This window comes from Candidozyma haemuli (assembly GCF_002926055.2).
Source record: "Candidozyma haemuli strain B11899 chromosome Unknown A_2014730914, whole genome shotgun sequence".
In the NCBI taxonomy this organism is placed as follows: domain Eukaryota; kingdom Fungi; phylum Ascomycota; class Pichiomycetes; order Serinales; family Metschnikowiaceae; genus Candidozyma; species Candidozyma haemuli.
This window is the reverse complement of record NW_020289906.1, coordinates 1440769-1458478: the sequence shown is the minus strand read 5'-3', so window position 1 is coordinate 1458478 and position 17710 is coordinate 1440769. Positions and strand designations below refer to the sequence as shown.

The 17710-nt window shown below is 45.6% G+C and overlaps 7 protein-coding genes and 1 non-coding gene across 8 annotated transcripts; all 8 read left to right on the top strand. All coding sequences in view use genetic code 12, as the record gives it.

Moving 5' to 3' along the window:
* Positions 1–545: 545 nt before the first annotated feature.
* Positions 546–1604, top strand: CXQ85_000642 (MDR family NADP-dependent oxidoreductase; the record flags this gene model as incomplete). The annotated part of the gene is made up of 1 exon (XM_025484383.1): positions 546–1604. The coding sequence occupies one exon, from the start codon at positions 546–548 to the stop codon at positions 1602–1604; it is 1059 nt and encodes a 352-aa protein (XP_025342598.1).
* A 187-nt stretch (positions 1605–1791) lies between these two features.
* Positions 1792–2523, top strand: CXQ85_000641 (uncharacterized protein; the record flags this gene model as incomplete). The annotated part of the gene is made up of 1 exon (XM_025484382.1): positions 1792–2523. One exon carries the CDS (start codon positions 1792–1794, stop codon positions 2521–2523), a length of 732 nt encoding a protein of 243 aa, XP_025342597.1.
* A 123-nt stretch (positions 2524–2646) lies between these two features.
* CXQ85_000640 (uncharacterized protein) lies at positions 2647–2946 on the top strand (the record flags this gene model as incomplete). Its single annotated transcript, XM_025484381.1, has 1 exon — positions 2647–2946. One exon carries the CDS (start codon positions 2647–2649, stop codon positions 2944–2946), a length of 300 nt encoding a protein of 99 aa, XP_025342596.1.
* Positions 2947–3780: 834 nt separating this feature from the next.
* CXQ85_000639 lies at positions 3781–3864 on the top strand. The gene has a single exon. It is a non-coding gene; the product is annotated as a tRNA-Tyr (tRNA).
* Positions 3865–4086: 222 nt separating this feature from the next.
* Positions 4087–4492, top strand: INO4 (Ino4p; the record flags this gene model as incomplete). The annotated part of the gene is made up of 2 exons (XM_025484380.1): positions 4087–4170; positions 4244–4492. The coding sequence occupies 2 exons, from the start codon at positions 4087–4089 to the stop codon at positions 4490–4492; spliced, it is 333 nt and encodes a 110-aa protein (XP_025342595.1).
* Positions 4493–5620: 1128 nt separating this feature from the next.
* Positions 5621–13986, top strand: CXQ85_000637 (uncharacterized protein; the record flags this gene model as incomplete). Its single annotated transcript, XM_025484379.1, has 2 exons — positions 5621–10214; positions 10583–13986. 2 exons carry the CDS (start codon positions 5621–5623, stop codon positions 13984–13986), a joined length of 7998 nt encoding a protein of 2665 aa, XP_025342594.1.
* Positions 13987–14815: 829 nt separating this feature from the next.
* On the top strand, positions 14816–16474 carry CXQ85_000636 (uncharacterized protein; the record flags this gene model as incomplete). The annotated part of the gene is made up of 1 exon (XM_025484378.1): positions 14816–16474. One exon carries the CDS (start codon positions 14816–14818, stop codon positions 16472–16474), a length of 1659 nt encoding a protein of 552 aa, XP_025342593.1.
* Positions 16475–16664: 190 nt separating this feature from the next.
* On the top strand, positions 16665–17558 carry CXQ85_000635 (uncharacterized protein; the record flags this gene model as incomplete). The annotated part of the gene is made up of 1 exon (XM_025484377.1): positions 16665–17558. One exon carries the CDS (start codon positions 16665–16667, stop codon positions 17556–17558), a length of 894 nt encoding a protein of 297 aa, XP_025342592.1.
* Positions 17559–17710: the final 152 nt, after the last annotated feature.

Genomic DNA, 17710 nt, shown 5'->3' with positions numbered 1-17710 from the left:
AGGGATAAAAAGCAGAGAGTTGCGTTCCTTTCATTGTACAAGATACACATTACTGTGACAAACACCACTTACTATTAATCCACCTCTCCCAAAGCTTTTTTTACATTTTCTATTTTTCGAAAGTCAACTGTTATCAATACCATTCACTGAAAACCATATTTCTTCTCTTCAATGTTCGTCAATCAAGTGGCCTGTTGTCCCACGGCTCCCCCACATTGGCTGCTGCGAGGGGACATTTTGCAACCATTACAGTAACCACTACATCAAACAAACCAAACCATTTCGTCCTCCAAAGCACCTCCAAATATGAAATCCAGCAAAAGCACACCTTCTCATCTTTCCACATTTTTCCGCCCCTTCATTCTCCCAACAATGCTTCACCCCCCAATAAGATGTGCCTACCCTTGATTAGATAATGCACAGTAGTTAACTCTGGGGCACAATGTAACCGCAGCCGTCTTTCTAACGCCACAATCCTATTCCCATCCTTCACCTTTAATTGACGTTTATTAAGACTTTTTTCATCTATTCCTACTCAATTCGCTATGCCCTCGAAAATTATCCTTGAAACACCTCCTACTGGAGAAGTCAACTTGGCCTGGGGCCAGGGTGACTCGACCTTTAAACTTACCGAGAACGATTTGCCAACGTTGAACGATGGCGATGTTCGTGTCAAGGTGCTCTACTTGTCCAATGATCCAACTCAGAGAGGCTGGATAGCTGCCAATCAGGATGCCCTGAGAACTTACTTCAAGCCAATTGAGAAGGGGGAGATCATCCAGGCCCGTGGAATTGGTAAGATCTTGGAGTCGAAGCTGGCCAAGTACGCTGCTGGTGACTATGTGCTGGGCCTGTTTGGCTGGGCTGACGAACAGGTGGTGCCAGACCTGACATTGACGTTGAAGCTTGACCCTAACGCTGGTCTTCCTTTGCCTACTTACCTTGCAACATTGGGAAGCATTGGGTTGACGGCTTACTTTGGCTTGAAAGAGGTTGGAAAGCTTCAAAAGGGCCAATCTGTGCTTATTTCGGCTGCTAGTGGTGCTACGGGTTCTACTGCTGTTCAATTGGCTAAACACCTTTTTGGAGCTAGCAAGGTCTACGGTATAGCAGGTAGCGACGAAAAGGCTCGCTGGGTCGAGCTGCTTGGTGCAGACAAGTGTGTCAACTACAAGAATCCAGGGTGGAAGGAAGAGCTTGCCAAGGAGTTCGAAACCGTGGACGTGTACTTTGATAACGTCGGAGGTGAGACCTTGAGTTGGGCATTGACTAAAGTTACCAGATTTGGACGTGTCATTGCCTGCGGAGCAATTGCCGGCTACAATGATCCCACTCTTGCTAAGGTCACGACATGGAGAGAAATCACTTCAAACAGGTTGACCGTCCAAGGCTTCATTGTCATTGACTTTAAGGACCAATTCCAGGATGCCATCGCCATCTTGGCTAAGGCCATAAAAGAAGGTTCACTTAAGGCAGATGAAGCTATCTCGGTGGTGGACTTGACTGGCGAAGAACAACCCTTAAAAAGCGTTCCTGTAACCTGGCACAAGTTGTTTACTGACAAACCTCGTGGCAAGCTCTTGACCAAAATCGGCAATGAGTAAGATTGATTGGTAACGTGTCTAGCGGTTTAGTATTTTTCGGCTGGGTGTAACTTCCCTATTTTGGTATTGTTTCCGATTTGACGAATGCCGCCAGACTAATTCCCAAGGCAACTCGTGTATCCTAGTCATATTTAAATACGTTTATGAAAATCCAGCTTTTACGTCCTCTCGCTTCCCCATCTTCATCATGTTCCTCTTCTTCATTTTCTTCGCCTTTGTTACAGCATCCCTGTACTATGAAGTGTACATGCAAATGCTTCTGACAGCACCAGAAGTCGAAACCTTCAATGATGTTACTATTGAAATGCTTACCAACCATGGTACGGTCAAAGTGAAGGATGATAATTCGGTGATCATCTCGGAGTTCTTAACTGAGCTCATGTCCCAAAAAAACTTACAAGAAAGTTTCCCTTACGATGCTCCCCTTCTTGAGAAATCGCCTGGTCAGAGAAGATTTATCCAAACATGTTTCAAAGACTTGATTACTGAGACTACTGAAACATCATGGGTTCCAATAGAAGGTTGTGTCGACAACAGCTATTCAAGCACTACTACCACTTTCAGTAGAGCCATTGAAGGAAAGATTCTGAACAGCATGGGACCTTCTGTTACTGTCTCTCTTTTAGGAGTTGATGTCGGTATTGATCCAAGGTTGAGTTCTGGGCACATTCTCCTGCTGAAGCTCAGCTGTGACGTTCCACCAGGTGAAGTGATGCAACTATTCCTGAAACATGATGAAATAACCGTCAGTAATATAAGACAAAGAAAGTTTTCCATTGCTCCTTTTTGGAAAAGACCACTTCAACAGTTTGAAGTCGAAGACTGGGAACTGTGTGATGGTGAAGAGAATAAGTTCACATTCATAGCGTCCACTGCTTGTATTACTGACCCTAATTTGTTACAGTGTGAAGAAGATTAGTTAAAATTGAGCCTTTCGTATCGCTCTTTATGCCTGGATTTCCTACTTCGCTATGTTTCTTTCTCACTGTCTTCTTTGTACCACTACACTTTTACACCTTTTTGAAGACATATACCACCTACCATGATCCTGACCACAAATAAGTTTATCGGGCCTATAACGCTGTATGAAAATGAGTTACATAGCGCCGAATTGAAATTATGGCCCTTTTCCCATGTTAAAGGGACTGCTGAGCTCTTTCAGCCTATTCGCCCTACTGGCAGAACACCCAAGAAGTTTAACAAAGCTGGGCTTATCCCGTTCAAGCTCAAAGCGGCCGAAAGAAGGTACCAAATGTTACTGCAAGCGACAAGCTGCTTTGCGTCCTTGTCACGAAGCTGGACTGTGAAGAGACAAAGAGGTGACAGGAAGTTCTCTAGATGAACTGATGTACAAGAGGACAAGAGGAAGGAACTTGGGGGAATAGAGAGTCATTCTGCATAAATTAGCTAATCTAAAGCTTTAATGAATTTGCTTTATTGATGAAATGTATACGTAGCTGAATGGGACTTCAGTATTCGCTTTTGTATGTTTGGCACCAGAACAACCAAGGCTACAGTACATGATGACTTTTAGGACCCAAGAAAAGTAGGTCACATCTCGCCCTTGCCGCCCTCGCTTTTAATATAATGTAGGCTGGCTTTCTTCAAAATATACTCTGGTATTGTCTCCTAATGGTGCTCTGTCAGTCTAACGAAGGTAATCCAAAACGGGCATAAAATCAAGCTTTATCACGAACATTACCATCCGGGTGCCCAAAGGTTCAATACCACTCTACCATTAGATGAACACTCTTTGTTAAAGACACAGTTGTAAGTAACTACGAAAGTGACGCTAAGATACCTGCTATGGCTATAGTAGATAAGAACCACTTTGGACTGGGTATCAACAACCTTCCTTCACCATTTGGGTTTACATTAGGAGAGCCATAATCAGAACAAAATCCCTTCTTGCGACAGTGGTTCCTTCTCAAGTGGCATTTTGCTGCCCTCTCTGTCACCTTTGACCTGTCAACGATACTTCACTGTGGTAAATGAACTAAAATGGGCCACAACTCCTTCAAATCGGCCCCAAAAATTCCCTAACTCCTTTTGAGCATCGTTTGCAGCATGGGTCAACATTTGAAACTATTTTTGTTTTCTTGGGCCCATTTTGACCAGATTTTGCCATATTTACCTACACGATATATCTTACCCACATTTTTTCTCATCAGAATTCCTCTCGGTGGCCAAGCTGGCTAAGGCGCGAGACTGTAATGTGATTGTAATCTTGAGATCGGGTGTTCGACTCACCCCCGGGAGATTCTTTTTTGCTTTTTGCTACTTCAGAACGTGTATTCTACTCTTCAACGCTGTGTATACTTTTTTTCATCAAGAAAAGTACGGCTGAAAAAGGTCCCACAAGGTTGCGGGCTACTGACTCCGATTGGTCGTGTGCGCACCGCACTTCTACAATGGCTGCCTTGGCCTAAGAACCCACATTGTCAGTGTTGAACGTCCAGAAACACCTAATATCTAATTAACCATGGAAAACACTATCAAGCAAGAAAGTCCTACCAGTGATATTGACAAGAAGAAGTCGCCAAATTTGACCGAGGAGCAGAAGAAGGTATGTCTTTACAATCACTCTACCCCACAAAAAGGTAACTCAGTCTCGATTGAACAAATACTAACTATTTCAGGCCCACCACATTGCTTCTGAACAGAAGAGACGAGAAAATATCCGTGCAGAATTTGATCGCATCGTTCACCTTACGCCGACTTTGACAGAACAGGAAAACCGGTCAGAGCTCAGCATCTTGAGCAAGTCGGCCGATTACATTGACCAATTGAAGGACGAAAATAAGCAATTGTTGGAGTTATGTCGCCTTAAGGGCATCCCTGTTCCTGACGAGCTAATATATAAGGGCCCTGGTATTGCCCACGAGTGAAGTGCAGCAGCGCTGTGGTATAGGAAAAGACTGGGCTGTGGTATTTGCACAGGCTAAGTCCACGGTTGGATTAATAAATGTTTAGGAAAGGTGTTTGTAGGGGAGAACGGCGGTTTGGAGTGGATGATGTGTTGAAATGGGTTGTTAGGACTAGGAAATGGTTACCGGCTGGAAGGTGGAAAGCGGACCTTTCTGATCAATGGTTGTGCTCTTCGATTCCAGTATTCCTATCTTTATTTCGTCATTATTATGCTTACAAAAACCTTTCTGGGGGTATTTGATCAACAACTGGTGGTGACAACTACATGAATGGACGCCAGTCCAGTAAATCAACGGCAGCGAAACATACAATAATATAAACAGGTATTCTTTAAAACCCTCAACTTCCAATCAACCAAAAATAAACGACGCTCAATTGAAATTTGTCCTTTCAATTCGTAGATCATGGATTCACATTGGTTACATCATCATTTGAAACACAGTGTGAATTGATATCTTCCTTGAACAACACTCTCCACAACGCTCCCCACTTCATCCACTCAACTCCCTCGTCCCTTTTCAACCACTTCTAAAACCACCTCTTTTCTCTCCAATCCAAACTACCCATACTACCCTTTAAACCCTCGCAGTAGCCTCAACTGGTCCCACCTAACTCTACCTTCCAACCATGACCAGCCACCAAAACCAATGACACAATATACCTTAAATAGGTATATTTCTAGAAGACGAAACATCTTTCCTCTAAATAAGATTCTTGCCAGAATCATCCACTTCTTTGGGCCTCGGTATCGGCACAACTGCGCAGACACTTGCCGGCTGTTTTCCACCATTCTCTGCTTCCAAGCACGCCCCATATTCCCCAGCCCAACCATATATAAAGGTCTCCCAATTCCTCCTTTTTCGCCAAAACTGTCATTTTTCATCCAACCTTTTTTTCTGTTTCATCCATAAATAATATATGTAATTTTCAATTTTTTTTTTTAGACCTTGCATCTTTGCAGCCATACAACCGCGAAGCAAAAACGAGGTACCATCAATACCTTACTACACATCTCCACGACAACGCCCAGGCGTCCACGCACACTGTTTCTTTAGGTTTATCCTTTAAGCTTATCGTTGACGTTAGTAATGGACGACCACGAAAGGGTGGCCAGCGGGCCCCAATTTATGGGTCTGAGAGACCTCCCGCTTGACATGATGATGCTTCTTCAGAAGCTAGAGGAAGACTTCTTTGTCAATAAGACGATTGACCAATGGACGTATATTAACCGTCGTGAGGAGATCATGAAACAGGTGAATAAGCTTCACCAGCAGCAACAGAAGGCTGTGCCTTTGGACGCCAGTCTGCTAGAGAAGGTGTTGATGCCTCGAAAACGGCCTGAGGGCGAGGGTTTCTTCAAATACTCTTTGGCTAGGATCTTGAAGGAACGGGCATCGCTACAGAAACAAGAGGTGGCGTTTCAGGTTCTTGATGCTAAGGGCAAAGAGCTGCTGAGCATTCTGTGGGAGAAACTCTACTTGAAGGCTACGAAAGTGGCTGCTGATCTCAAGCATAGGCACCAATTAAAACCTAATGATACTGCGGTGTTGCTTTATAAAGATGGAGAGGTTTGTGAGTTCGTGGTGGCTCTTTTTGGCTGCTTTATGGCTCGTGTGTCTGCCATTCCTATTCATCAGGACATTGCGCTCCAGGAAATGTTCGACGTGATCAACTTGACATCTACGCAGTTCGTGCTCATGTCCGACTCGGTTCTGAAGGAGATTGAGCGTATTTCAACTACGAATCAGAAAATCCTGTGGCCTCCTAAGGTGCTGCGCTTGAGAACAACTGATCTCGGGTCGGCTAAACGCTCAGATATCGAGAATGTGTTTGGCAAATCCTCCAAGAGGGATGAGCATTTGAGCGCCCAGAATGATTTGGCTTACCTAGAGTTCTCAAGATCGCCTGTCGGTGAACTTAGGGGTATCGAGTTGAGTCATAGTACTATTTTGCATCAAATGAACTGCTTGGATATGTCTTTGCTGAGTCTACCGGATTCTGGCGGCTCTCTCAGGCAGTCGCTCAGCTCACCTAGGAAGAACAAGAGAGTGTTTTTGGCTACAGTGGACCTTCGTATTTCCATTGGTCTCATTGTTGGTATCATGTTCACCATCTATTCGGGCAACATGCTTGTTTGGGCTCCTCCCAAAGTAATGGAAGTCCAGGGTCTTTATGCACATATTATATCCAAGACAAGGGCCAATTTGTTGCTTGCTGACTTTTTAGGTCTCAAGAGAGTCACTTATGACTATCAGCTGTCTCCAAATACCACTCGTTACTACTCCAAAACCCAACGTGTGGATTTCTCTACCATCAAATGGGTGTTGATTAATGCGTTGTCTGTTGATGGTGAGCTTATAGAAGTCCTTGCCGAGCGTTATCTTAAACCGTTGGGCTGTCAGCAACCACGAAATGCCATTATTCCTATGCTCACGCTAAGCGAGTACGGTGGAATGGTGATTTCCATGCGTGATTGGATTGGAAATGGAGAAAAATTAGGCTTGGGAACAAGCTTTAAACCTACTGACGAGAATTCGTCCGTGATAATTGAGAAGGAGGCTCTTTCCAGGAACAAGGTCAAGATAATAGAGACTGATATTTCCGAAATGGAAGAGCGTACAGGTGACTCTCTCAGAATTGACGCTTTCGGATACCCCTTGCCAGATGCTACTTTGGCCGTGGTCAATCCAGAGTCATCTACTGTTGTTCAAAAAGGTGAATTGGGTGAAATTTGGGTTGATAGTCCTTGTTTATCTGGTGGATTTTATGGCCTTAAAAAGGAATCCAGACAAATTTTTCATGCTAAATGCAGAAACGCCAATGGCATTATGGAGCCCGAGTTTCTTAGGACTGGTCTTTTAGGTTTCACTCATAACGGCAAGGTTTATGTTTTGGGACTTTATGAAGACAGAATCAGACAAAGAGTCAGCTGGATTGACCAAAAAATGCATAAGAGGCTCAAACGTAACCTTTCCATTGAAAATGGAACACGCTATCATTACGTTTCACATTTATTAGCGACCTTGGCCAGTGAGGTCAGAGAAGTGTACGATTGTACAATCTTCGATGTGTTCATTGGAAACGAGTACTTGCCAGTCGCTATTGTCGAGGCTGAAGTGATACGACGGGTCATTGACGATTCTGATGCTTCTTCCACCTCTGGCACGAAAAACAGAGATAAGATCGACTACACAGCAGCTCCACTTAACGAGCCTGTTTTAAACGCCATCGCCCAGAAGTGTTTTGATACCCTTAATAAGCATCACTTTCTTCGGCTTTTCTGTGTCGTTGTGGTCGATTGTGATACCCTTCCTAAGATCATGAGAAGTGGTGGTTTGGAAATTGCTAACATGTTGTGTAAGAAGCGTTTCTTCGAAGGCACTTTGAGAGCTGAGTTCGTTAAATTTTTTGTCAGACAATCTATCAGTATGGTTCCACACGGTGAGGACGTACTTGGCGGTATTTGGTCTCCTTACGCCTCTGAGCTTAGGAGTGCTTCGTTGTCTAAGTTCATGCCACAGCTCTCTAATATTGACTACAGGCAAAAGTCTGTCGATGATAGGACTGGTGCTCCGCTCACAGATTTCAAATCCATTGTTGATATCTTGAAATTTCGTGTCGCTCACTCTGGTGATAGTATTGCTTTCCAGAACATCGATCCAAGTGGAAAGAGCAGTCTGAAGCCTTTGACATGGAAGAAATTTGAGCTTCGAGTTTATGCACTTTGCAATCATATCATGACCAAGACAACCCTCAAAAGTGGTGAACATGTTATATTGATGTACTCGTTGTCCGAAGACTTTATCGTTGCGGTCTATGCTTGTTTCATGCTTGGCATTATTCCTGTTTCTATGCTTCCATTTGACTCAAACAGAATTGGTGAAGACTTCCCTGCGTTCGTGGGTGTCGTCAAGGATTTTGATATTCAAGAGGTGTTTGTTAATGAGGATGTGGAAAAGTATATGAAGAATGGGCCCGTTGCTGACGCTATCAAGAAAATGAACCATAGAAGACAGAAGGCATTGAAGATTAAGAGTACATCTAAGATTACCAAGGTCTCCAACACTGCATCTTTGAATTCTAAGATTGCCAAATACCAGTCCGACTCTAGGTTCCGTGACGAATCAACTACTAGTCTTGTCTGGTTACATTTCACTTCCGACCATTACAGAGTCGGTGCATGTTTGAGTCATAAGAACATTGTCAGCATCTGTAAAGTGTTCAAAGAAACCTGCAACTTAACTTCAAAGTCATCTATTGTCGGATGTGTTCGTCATTCCGGTGGTATCGGTTTCGTCCAGGCCTGCCTCTTGGGTGTTTTCTTAGGTACAACTACCTATCTCAGCTCGCCAGTCAATTTCGCTGAGAACCCGCTCGCATTCTTCTTGTCTCTTTCCAAGTACAAGGTTAAGGATGTCTTTGTCACTGAACAGATGCTCAAGTATGCTGTTTCCAAATTCACACCAAAGGGATTCAACTTGTCATTTTTGAAGAACATGATGATAAGTACGGAAAACAGAGTGGAGATTGATTTGCTTAAGAAAATCGCCAGGATATTCCAACCCACAAAGCTTAGTGCTGCTGCTGCCTCGGCTGTCTACACACACTGCTTCAATCCAATCATTTCAACGAGATGTTACATGACTGTTGCTCCAGTTGATCTTTATCTAGATCCTGTCGCTTTGAGGCAAGGTTACGTATCTATCGTGAACCAGCTTGAATTCCCCAACGCTCTCAGAATCCAAGACTCAGGTATGGTGCCCGTCTGTACAGAGATTGCAATCGTCAATCCTGAGACATGCAAAGTCTGTAAAGAGGGCGAATTCGGTGAGATTTGGGTTTGTTCAGAAGCCAATGTCACTTCTTTTACTAATGGTCCTAAGGGTCCAGTGGATCACTTTAGCTCTCGTCAATTCTTGGGCAAGATCGTTGATGGAAATCCCGATATGACATACCTTAGAACTGGTGACCTAGGGTTCCTCCATCACATCTCGATTTCGAAGAATTCCCATAATGGAGCTGAAAGAAAGGAAGAGACTGCATCCTTCCAACCACTTTTCGTTTTGGGCAAGATTTCTGATACCTTTGAAGTGATGGGTTTGCATCACTTCCCTGTTGACATTGAAGCTACGATTGAATCGTGCCATGCTGATATCTATAATAATGGATCATGTGTGTTCAAGGCTTCTGATTTTACCATTGCTATCTGTGAAGCCAGAAAGACAAAGAATCTTGCTGCCTTGGTGCCATTGATTGTCAACACGGTATTCAGTAAGCACCATGTCATTATTGATATCGTTGCATTCATCAAGAAGGGAGAATTCCCAATTTCAAGATTAGCTACTAAGCAAAGAGCACGTATCGTGGATGCGTGGGTGCAAGGCATCATTCCTATCAAGGTGCTGTACGGAATTAATTTCGGTGAAAACTCCATGATCAAGCTTATCAAGGAAATTGACGAGGTAGCTAGAGACGACCCAATTACTGGCCTCAAGAATCCAGCTCAGTCATACTACGATAATGCTGATGATGATGTTTTTGGGGGCACTGGAACCATGCTTAATTTAAACACAGATGGAGAAGGTGATATGGAGTCTGGTTACCAAACCTCAATCAACCAAGGCTCAATCAATCAGGGCTCCATCAACCAAGGCTCCATGAACCAAGCATCCCTTAACCAGGGTTCCATGAACCAAGCTTCTTTTGGACAATCTTTCAGCACACAAGCCTCCGTTCGTTCAAGACCAGAATCTGGAATTTCTCAATATTAAAAAGGCATTTCTATTTATATAATCATAACGGTAACGAAAAATGCATTCTTTCCTTCGATTTCGCAACCATTAATTCAGTAGTTGGTAGGTGTACGGGTGCATCCATCTCATATCACCAATTTCTCACCGTCTGGTAATCTTCAATTCAACTCTATCACGGCATATATTCCACTAAACGGACCTCAATGAAGCGTTCAGTGAGTCCACAAACAATTACCGAGCCTGAAAATGGTCCTGTTCCGAAAAAACGGAGGTTTTTTGGCTTAATCTCGTCTTTAGCTAACCGTTTGTTTTCAAAGGAGGACTCATCAAACAATAACGACACTCCTTTCGCCAATAAGAACGACCTTGCGCCTGAAGAGCTTCCGAACGACTTTATTTCTCGCAAAAGAAGACTGTCTGTTCACGAATCGCTCAGATTGGTGAATGACGCCGTCCCTAGAATGTCATCTTTCCTCCCTCATCTTAAAGGATACCAAGGCATCGCCCAGTCGCTTCAAACTGAGCAGGATGCGTTCAATGGGGCCAGTGAACATGAAAGAAGACAGTCTATCTTCCCGCCTAGCGTTCCTGATTACGCTATGAATGGCAATGACGAGTCAGCATTTCTTAGAGACTTGTCGCCTAATTTGAATAGCATGCCTAGGCAAAGCTTCCTACCGACAATGGACCGTGATATGGAGTATAACAACTCTGACGATATGGAGCAGGGAGAGCAAGACCGTCATGTTCAAGATAATGAGCTTGCTCCATTGTACCAGGATGAAGACGGCAACCTTGTCAGGCCTCCCTTCATCAATCTAGATCCAAATGAAAGGTACCACTTGTTACAACTCAAGCGGTCTGTTGAAATGTCTGAGTATCTACAAAGCAGACTTAAGTATATGGTGGACCCCGATGAAACAAGCAGTACGCCTGTTACTGGTACTAAGGTTAACTCGACTACACAAACGCATGGTGTTGAAGACTTAGGACGCAAATTGAATTTCAACAACTTACGTTCCAAGTTATCTCGCGCTAGGAAACAACGTGAACAGAGAAACGGTAAAGGATTTTTCTCTGGTGAATTTTACTATGAGCCACAGGCGCCAAAGAAAGTGGCTGATCCCGTGCCCAACGGCGAGAATCTCAATGGTTATCTTGGGGAGGTTAAGAAACCTAAATTTACACAGCCAAAATCGGAAAAGCCAAAACAGCAATTCCCTGACCAAGAGGCCCCTTCCAAATTGGGTTTGGATAAGCATCGTCGCACTGACCTAAGTGCAATGCTCAAGGCTGGTAAGAAGGATGAGCCGGGTTTAGATAAGGATTATTTGGATAAAACTGAGTCGCTTATCAAGGTCAAAGAGCCCACTTCCGGTCCGGCTTTGAAGAAACCATCAGTTGGTCCAAGCAGTGGTTTCAACTTCGAGATTGATAAAAAGAACCTTGGTTCTATTCTTCAGACACGTAAAGATGATGATGAGCGTGTGGAGAAGGCCAGTGCTGCTCCAGAAACTAATAAGGCAGAAGATGAAGGTAAGAGGGCTCTTTTTGGCCTTTCTGCGCCTTCTGGGGAGCCAGGACCTAAGCGTAAAAGGGGCATTGAAGACGCTGAGGAAGCAAAGCCATCACCTTTATTTGGAAGTGCAAAGAAAGATTCTACCAAGACTCCACTGTTCAATTTCTCAAAGCCTGATGCTAAAGAAAATGAAACCGAGGAAAAGCCCAAGACAGGCTTCTCTTTTGGCGGCTCCACTTCGAAACCATTATTTCCAAGTTCGGATAAGAAGGATAATGAACCTGATGAATTATCTCTCGGTAAAGCTGGATCAAAACCACTTTTTGGCGGCCTTCCTGGATCTACTAACCCTCTGGAGGACAAGACTACAACAAAGATAGATAAGACGAAGGAGGCTCCTAAGTTCTCTTTTGGTCCATCTAAGGAAACCTCTGAAGCTCCTAAGTTTTCCTTCGGAGCTGCCTCTGGCGATAAAAGCTCGACTGAGAAGGGTGAAACGCCAAAATTCTCGTTTGGTCAGGCTGCTGATAAAAAGAGCGAGGTTGGAACTGAAGAACCTGCCGAGAAGAAGACCTCTTTACCAGCTTTCAACTTTGGCACCAAGGAAGACAAAAAGGAAGATGCGCCATCTTTCAATTTCGGTGGCTCTAAAGAGAAGAGTGCTACTCCACTGTTCAGTTTCGGTGGATCATCAGAAAAGAAGGAGTCTAAGCCATTCAGTTTTGGAGGTGCTTCTCAAGAAAAGGAGAAAGAAGCTGACGAGTCCACGAAAAGCAAGGACGCCGCTCCTCTGTTTAGCTTTGGAGCTTCTACGAGTAAAGAAGATTCGAAACCCGCTTTCAGTCTCGGATCATCTGCTGAAAAGAAAGAGACTACACCTCAGTTCAGTTTTTCCACTTCAAAGCCAGATACATCGGCCGGATTCAGCTTAGCCAGCTCTACAGAGCCTAAGGAGAAAGAAGAGGCAAAAAAGGAAGAGACTCCAAAATTCTCCTTTGGAGGTTCATCTACAAAGGACTCCACTCCTTCATTCTCCTTTGGTGCTAAGAAAGATGAGGAGGCGAAACCTGCTGATGATAAACAGGCTCCAAAGTTTGACTTCAAGCCATCTGGCTCAGCACCGCAGTTCTCGTTCGAAAAGCCAAAATCTGAAGAGCCTAAGGCTGCCACTGAAGTTCCCAAGTTCTCTTTTGGTACTACGAAATCTGTTTCTCCTTCGTTTACTTTCGGAGCAACGAAACCAGCTGAAACCTCGTTTGGAGACACGAAGTCCGATACTGCTAAAGAAACCACTCCTGTTTTTTCTGTCTCCTCTAAGGAAACCACACCTAAGCCATTCCTGTTTGGCCAACCTGCCGCAAAGCCAGCCTTCAATTTTGGAAGCTCTCAAACGCCTGGGTTTGGTGGGGATTCGAAGAGCACATCTACGTTTTCCTTCGGTAAGCCTGAAACACCTCTGATCGGAGGTCAAGCTGGAGGTGCTGCTGCACCTAAACCCGCCTTTTCCTTTGGCCAGGCGGCTACTGTTGACCCGGCTCTGATTTTCGGCGCTGGTGGTAGCGCTGGTGCACAAGCTTCTCAGCCAGGTTCTGCCTTTGGTGGACCTTCAGGTGCTCCCTCGAATACGGCGTCGCCATTCAACTTTGGTGGCAACCAGGCACCTGCTTTTGGAGGACCTTCCGGTGCTTTTGGCGGTCCGAACCCGAATGCCTCGGGTTTCAACTTCGGAGCCGGTGCCAACCTTGCAGCACCTCAGCCTACACAAAGCCCTTTTGCAGGCCCAGCGAACACATCAAGTGTTTTCGGTTCAAGAGGATCCACACCGGGCGCTGGTCCAGGTGGTAGTGCTGGCTTTGGGCAACCAGGAGCCGGAATGGCGAACCCAGCATCTGTGTTTGGTGGTGCTGCTCAGAACCACCAGCCATCTACAGCTTTCGGAATGGGTAACCCAGCCCCAGGAAACCAGTTCAATAGTGCCCCTGGTAGTGTCGGAGCGGGTAGTAGAGAGAATACGCCTCCGGTGTTCGGAGCCGGAACCGGTACTCCAGGTGCTCCCAGTGCTCCAGGCGCCCCTGGTGCCCCTGGTGCCCCTGGCGCCTTTGGAGCTCCAGGACAGCTGTTTACGCCACCGTTGGCAATGCAAGGCCGCCGTATCGCTCACATGAGACCTCGTCGTCGATAAACCCCATATGTACCCAAGAAACGGGAATCTCGGAGAGTGGGCTTAGAAGCTGGCTACAGTTGCCTACAATGTGTGGCAACCCCATTTTTAGCGCACGCTTTTTTTGCTAGAGAAGAGTGATGGCAATTGTATACGGAGGGGAGGCTTTCCGAAGAGCAATTTGTTGAGTATTGGCCGGAATGGCTTTTGGCTTTTGGCTTTTGGGTACTTGTCTGTTTTGTCCCATCTTTACACGGGCGTTGCCAGGCTGCGGTGATATGTCACAGAGACTTAAGCGAGGTCGCATCCCCAAAGACTAAGCAAGGCGCTTTGCCAGCTGCCCTTGACAGCTCCAGAGAAAATGTTCCATTTTCTTTTCTCATCAATACCAACCAAGGCTTCCAGAACAGTCTATCAGGTGGATTGTCCCACGAGATTCACAAGCTAAATTCCCTAATCAGTGCAGCGCTATTGTCTCGGTCCATGGTCTTGTCGTAACTAAGCCGCGCTGGCAGCAATGCAAAGGAATCGGCACCGCGGCTTGTTTCTTTGGCTGGATTGTCAGCTGAGCTGCTTATCGAACGACTGGCATGTGAACACCTACCAAGAGAAAGATGAAATGGACGAGCTTTTGCTGCCGAGTTTCATTTACCTGGTCACTTATTCGGATTATTATTTTTTGAGCCTTTTCCTGCTTGGCAATCCCCCTAGAGCTGCGCCCCTCCCTGTTGCTTTAGTCCGACCGTTGAACGATAGGTGTGTTTCCTGCGTACAAGTGCGTGGTAATTTTCGTCTGCCTATCGAGACATAAAACTGCTTTTGAACCCTGTTATTACCTTCCACGCCACAGATGTATCCGCTGGTATACCCTTCGGAAATCCAATATCGCCCTGGACGGATTCAAAGTCTTAATGCAACCCAGGAGGTAGCGCTCAAGCAGTGCTGGGCCACCTTGTTGAAGCTGTGGGGCTACGACATCTCATTGACCAACGATGACATCTCCCTACCTGATCTGTTTGTCCTGCTGTCAATCGTGGAGAAGGCAGATCAGCCTTCTTTGGCTGCATCGACCACCATGTACTCTGAAGCTGGCTCTTTGGGCTCTGCTCCATCAGGATCGTTGACGCTTCAAACCACCACCACAGCTCTGAGTGAAAAGAAAAAGAAGAAGAGCAAATGGGGTCTTTTTCGCAGCAAATCTCTGGCTCCCAAACAAGTGCTGCCTGGTCGGAAACTGGCGTTGGAAAACGGGTACTTGGAAAAGTATTCCTTTGTGAGCAAGCCATCGGACCACACCAGACACGTTTACTGCAACCACCACCACCTAGCATATGACGAGAAGAAAGATCCGCTTGAAGAAGAGGGCTACGACGATGAATCCACCTTGGAAAAAGAATCCCTCAGTTCGCTAGAGACTTTCCATACTGCCCACTCCTCACCTGACCATCATCGCCATCATCACGTTCGTCCAAAGAAGAGTTTCCTGCTTAAATCAGTCAAATCCAGTTGCAATGTCCATCCAGCCGTCAGCAAAGTCAAACCAAAGGTCGTTCATGCTGGCATTGCTAGCATGGTGAAGAATGGTCTTCTAGATAACATGATCCTTCGATTCTGCAGAGCACGTAAGTTCAACCATGATGATACCGTGCAAATGCTTGTTAAGTCTGTTGTTTGGAAGCAAACCGAATATCCGGCTGAGAAATGGGTACGTGAATCAGACGGCCCATCTTACTTTAGTGGCGAGAATAAGGGGTTCATCAAAAACCTCACCACAGGCAAGTCTTTTATTCGAGGCCATGACAGGTATGGAAATCCGCTTTTCGTCTTTCAATCACGCAAGCATTTCGCCCATGACTCGCCCTTACCCGAGACTGAACGGTTTGCCACGGTTTTGATTGAGTGGTGCCGTCTCTTCTCCAGAGAAGTGCATGATTCCGTCGATGCGTTTACAGTGATCTTTGACTTGACGGGCTTCTCTTTGAAGAACGCCGATAACGCCCCTATTAAGTTCTTGGCCTTCATGTTTGAAGCCCACTACCCTGAGACGCTTGGGTTCATCATTGTGCATAATGCTCCATGGATCTTCTCCACGGTGTGGAACGTCATTAAGAACTGGCTAGACCCAGCAGTTGTGTCCAAGATCCATTTCACCAAGGGCTACGATGAGTTGGTGAACCTTATAGATCCAGAGCATATACCGTCATACCTTGGAGGCGATGATACAGATGAAGTGCCATACCCTGTGCCCACTGCTGCCGATTTGAGACCACCCAAGAGAAAAGACCTCAGATACAAGCGTCTCCGACAACAAAGAGATGAACTTTTCATGCGTTTCATTGATGTGACTAGGAAATGGTGTGAGAGTACAGACCCCGACATGAGTTCGAGGTACTTAAGAGATAAGATTTTGATCAATTACCAGCTATCAGATAACTACATTGAGCTTGACCCATACATTCGGAACCCAGGCATGTACGATAGGCTTGGTACTCTAGTTGTGAGGAACTAGCCCTAATTTTATAATGAAGAGATGTATGTATAATTACCTATTGTAGGAACGCTTGTAGGTGCTGGTTCTGCGCTTCGCAGCCATGGCCATTACAGCCAATATGAGCTTCGCGCGACTCGGCACATCGGTGCTCCATATTTCATCCAGCAGCATCACAGAAACTCCAATTCCTCCAAAACATCCACTTACCATGTCCCGCCGATCTGGCCGCTCAAAGCCCCTCGCAGATGATAGATCCAAAGCGTCAGATGCTGAAGACCCTGACAATGACATCGACGACGCCGATGAGATCACCCGCTGTGTATGTGGCCATGAAGAGCTCACCTCCATAGATTCTCAAGTTCAGCTGCTTCTACAGCAGGAGTACCGGATCAAGGTCGATCTGGGGCTTTTTATCCAGTGTGACAAGTGTCTGGTTTGGCAACACGGTTATTGTGTTGGTCTCTTTGTCAATGAAGACGTGCCTGATAAGTACTGGTGTGAGCAGTGTAAGCCAGAACTTCACTTATTCGTGCTGGCTTCGCTGAAGCAGCCCAACAGAACACTTTATAAACCTGCAAATGATGGAAGAGCTCGATTGATGGAGGAAGAGAGCAGCCGAAACGAGAAAAGGGCTGCTACTCGGCTGCGAGGCAGAAGAAGCCCCAACGAGAGCACACCAGAGGCAACAAAAGAGACAGACAGACAATCCAGAAAAGACCGTCGCCATGGTAACGACTTTGATGAGCAGCTCCAGAAGGCTTTACGTGAAAGTGCCAAGACGTCAGGCAGAAACGACAGGAAAAGACAGAGTGATCTGGAGCATACTGGTGGAGAGAAGAGATCTCATTCCGAGACAGATGAGGTGGACGAGTCAAATGCAGATGAAGATACTGAAGCCACTCAAAAAGAAGCACGTTCAAGACCTCTGAGGCCGAAATCTAAGAGCAGGCCGGCCTCGGCAAAGCCTAAGAACGCTGCCCCATCCAAGACAGACAAGAACGCTATAAACAAGGAGGAGCTTTTGAACCAGCTGTCCAAGCCTCGCTTTGTGAACGACAAGTGTACGATATATGAGTTGAGGAAGCGCACGGGGCCATCTTAGAATGGCTTGGGCGTACGCAGATGGAGTTGGAGGAAGAAAGAGACCTGAAGAATGGCCAATTGGCTGAGGCAGCAGGAGAAACACGCATAGTTGCCCACTTTGATGAGAACCTAAAGCTTATGGAAAACTTGACAGAAAAGATCCTTTCCTGG